The following is an 8,307-nucleotide window of genomic DNA, read 5'->3' on the forward strand; positions in this document are numbered from 1 at the left end:
AATATATAATACTAGATAATAATAGGAAAAAAGTATTTTTAAACATCAAATTATAAATTTATTTTATATCTTTTAAAATTTTAATATATTCTTTGAAAATAAAAATGAAAACATTAAATTATTTAAAAATATAAAAAATCAATTATTTTATAAAATTTAATTTCTATGTATATATAAAAACATAATCATTTAAAAATCAATTTATAAAAATATAAAATTTAAAAACAAATATCAAAATATTTGTTTATTTTAAAATAAAATATATATCAATAACAATTCAAATATGTAGTTAATGAAGAAAACTAAAAGATTGAACAATTAGCTGAAAGTATATACACTCGTTAAAATCTTGACTGCCAGATTCTTGGGTATTTTTCTCGTGTTTGCAATTGGATTAATTTGTTCAAAAATGAAATTAAACCATCATTTTAAAGCTTGCGGTATTTGCTTTAACTCTTTTGTGTATTTGCGTTAAAATGTATTGGTATCTACGTTGAAATATTTTAAATTAATAATTTAAATTCTTAATAATATTTATTTAATTTTATTTTGAATTTGAACTTTAGACGTGTATATAAAATTCACAAAAATTACAATCCTGCCCGGCCACCGTTCATGTTATCCACAGCCATACGAGCAAACCACTTAAACCGACATACCTTTATCTATAGAAAAAATATCCCCACCTATAAAATGAAGGATCACCCGGACTGTAAAGCATATATATATATATATAAACACGCATAAATAAATGTGAATCATAAAATCAAATAAATGTGAATCTTCGTATCATTAGAAGTCAATAAACGATACCCAGAAACCTCTTTGGGATTTAAAACAATTGATGCAAAATTTAGAATCGCCACAAAGAACCTGACAGAGCTCTCTGGAAACCGGCATCATTGGGAGTGTGAAGTGTCATCATAATAAATAATATTTTCATACGACGAAGTCTTCCTTCAAACTTTGCTGCAATTCCTCCACTACTCCCTCACCCCACTGCAGTTTTGGACATCCAAAGGCATAAAGTGTGTCCAACGACCCCAACTGTTCAAGACCTGCCAGATGTTCTAACTCAGAGCACTCCCTAACATCTAGCAATTGAAGCTGTGTCAGCTGCGCCAAACCCTCTATACTCTTCAGTTTGCAACACTTACAAGCAACCAACCGCTGCAGAGATACCTGCGTTTCAATAAACGGCTCTGCCGCTGCTCCCAGCTGTCCAAGTCGAGAGAGTTTCGAGACTGGTCAACCCGCCGAGTGATTCTAGAAGGCTCTGCAGCTTTGAGCAGCCGTGCATGCCTAGAGTTTGGAGGCTCGAGAACCCGCCAAGTGATTCTGGTAAGCTCTGGGGCTGGGAGCAGCCCTACAAGCCGAGAGTTTGGAGGCTCAGGCTCGTCAACCCGCCAAGTGATTCTGGTAGGCTATGGGACTGGGAGCAGCCGTCCATGCGGAGAGTTTCGAGGCTCGTCAACCCACCAAGTAGCCCGATAGCAGGCTGGCTACCTCTTGCCAGTGATTCTGGCTCTGCAGCTAGGAGAGCAGCGGGCAGCGGTCCACCCTGAGAGTTTTGAGGCTCCTCAACCCGTCAAGTGATTTTGGTAGGCTCTGGAGCTGGGAGCAGCTGTGCATGCTGAGAGTTTTGAGGCTCGTCAACAAGCCAAGTGATTCTGGTAAGCTCTGCAGCTGGGAGCAGCTGTCCAAGATGAGAGTATCCAGGCTCGTCAACCAGCCAACTGATTCTGGTAGGCTCTGCAGCTGGGAGCAGCCACTCAATTTGAGATCGCTGAGGCTCGTCAACCGGCCAAGTGATTCTGGTAGGCTCTGCAACTGGGAGCAGTTGTTCATGAGGAGAGTTTTGAGGCTCGTCAACCAGCCAAGTGATTCTGGTAGGCTCTGCAGCCTGGAGCAGTAGTTCAAATCGAGAGTTTGGAGGCTCGTCAACCCGCCAAGTGATTTTGGTAGGCTCTGCAGCCTGGAGCAGTCGAATTTGAGAGTTTTGAGGCTCGTCAACCCGCCAAGTGATTCTGGTAGGCTCTGCAGCTGGGAGCAGAGGTTCATGTGGAGAGTTCGGAGGCTCGTCAACCCGCCAAGTGATTCTGGTAGGCTCTGCAGCTTGGAGCAGCCGTCCATGTGGAGGGTTTCGAGGCTCGTCAACCCGCCAAGTGATTCTGGTAGGCTCTGCAGACTGGTGCCGTTCAAATAGAGAGTTTTGAGGCTCGTCAACCCGCCAAGTGATTCTGGTAGGCTCTGCACCCTGGTGCTGCGCAAATCGAAAGAATTGAGGCTGGTCAACCCACCAAGTGATTCTGGTAGGCTCTCCAGCCTGAAACTGTGCAAATAGAGAGTTTCGAGGCTCGTCAACCCGCCAAATGATTCTGGCAGGCTCTGCAGACGGTAGCAGTTGATCATCGTGAGGGTTAGGAGGCTCGTCAACCCGCCAAGTGATTCTGGTAGGCTCTGCAGGTAGTAGCAGTAGTCCAAGCCGAGAGTTCGGAGGCTAGTCAACCCGCCAAGTGATTCTGGTAGTCTCCGCAGCTGGGAGCAGTAGGACAACTCGAGAGTTGAGAGGCTCGTCAACCCGCCAAGTGATTCTGGTAGTCTCTGCAGCTGGGAGCAGTTGGACAACTCGAGAGTTTGGAGGCTCGTCAACCCGCCAAATGAATCTGGTAGGCTCTGCAGCTGGGAGCAGTCGTCCATCCTGAGAGTTTGGAGGCTCGTCAACCCGCCAAGTGATGCTGGTAGGCTCTGCAGGTGGGAGCAGTGGTCCATCTCCAGAGTTTGGAGGCTCGTCAACCGGCCAAGTGATTCTGGTAGGCTCTGCAGCTGGGAGCAGTGCTGCACCCCCAGAGTTTGGAGGCTCGTCAACCCGCCAAGTGATTCTGGTAGGCTCTGCAGCTGGGAGCAGCCGGTCAACCAGAGAGTTCGGAGGCTCGTCAACCCGCCAAGTGATTCTGGTAGGCTCTGCAGTTGGGAGCAGCCGGCCAAGCTAAGGGTTTGGAGGTTCTTTAAATTGCCAAAGGAAGCTGGCAGCGACTTTATCTCTGAACAATCCAGTAACTGCAAGTAATCCAAGGACTGTAGACGACAAAATTCATCTGGCAAAGTATTCAGACCAACCGTTTCTAAATATTTGCTGTTGCGCAAGACAATTTTTTCAAGATAATTCAACCTTTCAATGGACTTTGGGATATTGAGAACCCGACCATCAATTTCCAACTCCCTAATCTGCATAGGTGCCTGCAATTTCATATTTTAAATTGGGCTTGACACTGGATGGCACAATTTCTGTAAATTGTGCTAGAGCAAGTAAATTTTTATAATAAAGGTCAATTGAAAAGTGCAAAACTGTAGACAGAAAACAAAATCACATAATTACCTGGCATTCATCTGCCCAGATTGTTTCAAACTCCGCCTCCTCTATTTGTAAAACTCTTAAATTTTTCATTAAAATCCATGAAGGCAGGGAGGAGTACGGACAGTTAATCCAGCGGAGCCATATTAGCTCTGGTGGCTGAGCAACATTCAATATACGTTCCACACAATCACCTTCTGCCTCAAGAAGCTGCAAGCTGCCCGTGAGTTCCACAAGGCTTTTGAAATGTTGTGGAGACCATTCCGGGCCATCACTCGGAACAACCCTAACTCCACGCACCTAAAACACGATTGATCGATATTTATGCAAATTAGATGAAAAACTCAAAATTTACAGACAATTCACACCATAACGGCATTTCAAAATTTGATATCAGAACATTATTTTCAGTGTCGCTCTAAAGCTTCTAAATACGTACAGGTGAGTGCTGATAAAGAAGGTTGTCAGTTGGACGCCAAATACGACGCCAAGAGTCTGGAGGCTCTTTCTCCGCCAGGTCTCTCCCCATATCCCTAAGGTGGTCGTGCATTCTTATTTGATTTTCTTCGTCTACTTCCACAAGACACCTGTTTTGTAGATTCCGAAAACCCAGCTCTCCTTCCCAGCCAGATCCGTCCCATATTCTTATCGCTGTGTCTCTGTCTTTGTGTAGAAAGAAACAAGCAATGTCTAAGAATATGTGCTTCTCCTCTTCCTCCAGACCGTCATAGCTAATTCTGAGTCTGCTTTGGATATCCGTGGGAAGTGCTTTGGAGATTTTGCGGAATTGCGCATGCCAATACTTCAAATCTTTTTCACCATGCAGATGCGCCCCAAGCACCGTGAGAGATAGCGGCAATCCATTATAGGCTTCCAAGAACAGATTAACTACTTCTTCAAAATCGACATCTGGATAAGGTTTGTCAAAGGCGTGAGAGCAGAAGAGCTCTTTCGACTGTTGCGGATTCAGCCCTGTGAGCTTGTAGATGCACGACTCTACAATTCCCCATCTTATAAGAACATCCATATTACGAGAGGTAACTAAAATCAAGCTACCGGATGGAAGGACATCCTTAGCTGGTGAAAGTAATGCATTCATTTGCTTAATATCATCTACATCATCTAAAATGATGATAGCTTTAGAAGCTGCGAGATACGTACTCAGCATCTCTATACCGTCATCGATGCTGTTTATCTGCCCATTCCATTGAGCCAAGTCCTTAAGAAGCTGACTCTGCAAAGAAATTAAAGGTTTGTCTCTAACATCAAATAAAAAACAAGATCTATTGAAATGTGATCTCCGACAGTTAAATATTTCTTTCGCCAGGGTTGTTTTACCAACCCCTCCAAGTCCTACAATTCCTATGACTCTGGTCTGATCGCTTTGCTGCTGCAAACACATTTTCCTTTCAAAATCTTCTGTTTTCTGTTCCAAAGCGATTGGATATTTGGACACATGGAGCTTTCTTGGAACTTTTTTCAACACTCCTTCCACGACCTTTTCTAGGAGCTGTTGCTCGTCCCTAAGCAATGGCCAGAGTACAATCGCGAGTCAGAAATGCCATATACGTGATCCAATAAATTAAATCTAAAGACTAGCAAATTAAAGTTAAGACTGATAGAGAATTGGAGTGCAGTTCTCACCCATTATAGGATTCCAGGTCAAAACCGCTTATGCCTGCAACATTAGAAAGAGCCAACCTCCACTCTTTCATAACGACGGAGTCATATCGCGGCTTCTTTTGACCAGTTTGATGGTCAATAGTTGTCTTCTCTTCGAGCTCGCGCAGGGATCGGGCATACATTCCATTTTCGCCCCTTGTGCAGCAGAGCATGCAGGGAAGCCACCGGAGCAGGCGCAGGACTTTATCATAGAGTCCAGTTTCCTCCTGCGTCCACCTAAGTTCTGATGGCTGGACACCGTAGAAGACGGGAATGATAGGTTTCCTCGATTCGAACATCAAGACAAGCTCCTTCAAACACCAACTGGATTCGGCATATTTGGGAGAGAAAATAGCTATGTGCACAGAGGCGCTTCGGATAGCACCTTCGATTTGAGGAATTAAGCCATCTCCCGGTTCCAATTCTGGTTTGTCCAGGAACACTCTCAGTCCGTGCTTGGTGAGGCGATCGTAGAGATAGGTAGCCAATGTTTTCTTGCAGTCAGGACCTCTGTGGTTGATAAACACGTCATACACATAGGAGTCGGTGTTGGCGTACGAGGTGGATGCAGAGGTAGAGGTGGCGTACGAAGTGGATGCCATATTACCACAAGATTAGAATTATACGATTGTCTGGTTTCTGTCAGAACAACTGCAAAATGTATACCAGAAGATGACCACTCGCAGGCCTGGAATTTCAAATTTTCTTTGCCTGTCAAATGAAAATTTAATGACGTTTTTATATTTTTAATGTCTATCATTATACGTTCTATGTAAATTTGTGAGTGTCAATTTTTTTTTATAAGGAAATTCTCTTTCAAATACTCTAAATCTCCTTATACCACAAATAGGATAGTGAGTAAATATCACTCTAGTGGCAAGAGCACACTTAATTTCTATTTCTTCTTCAATATGTTGAGATGGCACAATAATGGAATGGGCCTAAGGGACAGTACTAAGGATTGTCTTATATCGAAGCCACAATTTTGGCTGGAAAACAGCAGGAATCAAAATCTTAGATTACAGTGGAAATCGATTTATGCAGAAACACAAGCTTCAAACCAGAGACAATGCATATCATCTGACTCGTGAAATCAAATTCCTCCCATAAATAACTCCCACATGAAGCTGAACATGGCCTTTGTACATCTCTAAAGACAGAAAAGTGAACAATGTAAACACATTAAAAGTAGAAAGTTTGTGTACTGTATGATTTGAAAACTAAAAGACAGCAAATGATTCAATTCAAATACATTGCCAAAAAAATTAAAAAATACAATGAAAATGTAAATTTAAATGCAAGTGTTCCTACTTAAATACCACTTAGACAGACATGAAACAAAATCCAGCTTATAAAACATTAAATTAAATTTAAATAAAATATTGACCAAATTATAGAATTAATTTAAATCCACACTTTGCTAACGTTTAAATTAAATTTTAATCCACACATTTAAAAGAGTTGCAAATTAAATTCATACCCACACTTCACAAGATTCAAAAGTAAAACTAACGATAAAAAGAAAAAAAACTCACCTCTGCCGTTTTCGAAGATCAAGAGAGGAGGACACTGTTTTCGAAGATCAGAGGAGAGGAGGAGATTGAGTCTGCAAATAAAAAAAAATGAGGGCAAAATAGTCCTCTGCTTGGGCAGTTCTTCCTCTGCTAAAAGATATGTATCGCCCTAGAAAATAAGAAATCTGTGCCTTGCCTTTAAATTTGAATTACCGACCATTATTTAAATCCGTCCTTTCTTCTCCATCTGGAATAATCTAAGGAGCCACCTAGGTGAGGTTCACTGAGCCTGTACTCCCTCATTCCCCCCTAAAATTTATGACGGGCAATTGAGATACCTAACGTCAAATTTACGGTTTGAGATTTTTTTTAACCGTCATTTTTTACCTTTGAAAAAAAAAAATGTGCCGTCAGATACGTTTAAAAATGGAAAAAACGTTCTGTGGAACGTCAAATTCCAGGCCTGAGGTCCATCTTACACTCGGTCTTTCTTGCCCTGTGACTCGCAGCGTATGACCCCAAGTTACGACTAGTTCACTCGGCTTTTCTTGCGTTCTGTGTCTCTGAATACTTGGCAATAAGTTGAGAACAAAAGCGCTCTGAAACCTGGCAGGCTTCTATCTGGCTCAGCGAATAGGGACCTCCATTCACATTGAACGAAATTTATGACCTTATGACCTCTTTCTTTTAATTTTTTTAATTTATTATTGAACGACGAAAGTGACTTGGGCGCAGCAATGTCCGCGTTGAGGACCCATGACCTATGGTTTGGTCTGGACGAACCTTTCTTCTTCGTGGATGACAACCGGCACGGTTTTGACATAAAGACAGCGTTCTTCCCGAGAAATTCTTTCCTGAGAGTTATAAGTCGATTATTGTCTTTTCTTAAGTATTATTTTCTCAGAAAGTGGAAGGAAAATGTAAAGGAAAGTATTATTTTAATGAAAACTTATTTTTGGTCCTATAATGGAGACGATTGACGATGGGACACTTATCTGTCGGATGAGACTCCAACGTGGTTTTTTTTGTCCTATTGTAGAGACGATTGACATAAAGATGAGCACTTAGTATTTTGATGTGACAATTATTTATCAGATGTTTTTTTATTTTTTAAAGGGTTAAAATTTTAATTTAAAAAATATATATTAATTTTTTATTTACATGATTTGTATTTTGTAAAATAATTATATTATTAAGTGAATTTAGTTTAACTATAAAATCGCCAACTTATAAGTGGATAGCCACAACTAAATTAAGACAAACTTACTTGCTTTAAATCATTAGGTTAAAACCATATTAGTTTCAAATTTTTAATGTCTAATTATTATATCTAAGATATTTTATTTTTTAAAAAAATAGTCACATGGTAGCATGTCACTCTTTTTAGTATAAATGAATATTGTGCATATAAGGTTTAGTTTGTTTAATTAGAATGATATGTTTACTTGTTAATAGAAAAACAAAAAAACATCTTATAATACCATAAACAAATAATACAATAAAGTTCTTAAATATTAATCATATTAAGAAAAACATCCTTATAAATAGTTAACACTACAAACACTAAAAATAGAAAAGAGTGATTGCATATGCCATACAAGATATTATGCATAGTCAAGCTTTTCAAGATCAATTCAATGAGCTTTGAAAAAAATAATGAAAGCTTAAATTGAATGGATCATGACCGAACATAAATATATTTATTTAACTTTACAACTTATGTTATGCGAGCCCCTTGTTCTCATGGTATGGTTGTTTGGCCAAGGATAGGTGTCA

The 8,307-nt window shown here is 40.4% G+C and overlaps 1 protein-coding gene across 1 annotated transcript; it reads right to left on the reverse strand.

Annotated features, from left to right (window-relative positions):
* Positions 1 to 788: 788 nt before the first annotated feature.
* Positions 789 to 5,694, reverse strand: LOC149213358 (TMV resistance protein N-like). Its single transcript, XM_089391985.1, has 4 exons — positions 5,000 to 5,694; positions 3,795 to 4,878; positions 3,380 to 3,655; positions 789 to 3,240 (listed from the first exon to the last, which is right to left on the reverse strand). The coding sequence occupies exons 1-4, from the start codon at positions 5,617 to 5,619 to the stop codon at positions 1,534 to 1,536; spliced, it is 3,687 nt and encodes a 1,228-aa protein (XP_089248111.1). The 5' UTR covers positions 5,620 to 5,694; the 3' UTR covers positions 789 to 1,533.
* Positions 5,695 to 8,307: the final 2,613 nt, after the last annotated feature.

This window comes from Pinus tabuliformis, chromosome 1_1, assembly GCF_031772625.1.
Source record: "Pinus tabuliformis cultivar Carrire ecotype Pingquan chromosome 1_1, CPIR1, whole genome shotgun sequence".
Taxonomy (NCBI): Eukaryota; Viridiplantae; Streptophyta; class Pinopsida; order Pinales; family Pinaceae; genus Pinus; species Pinus tabuliformis.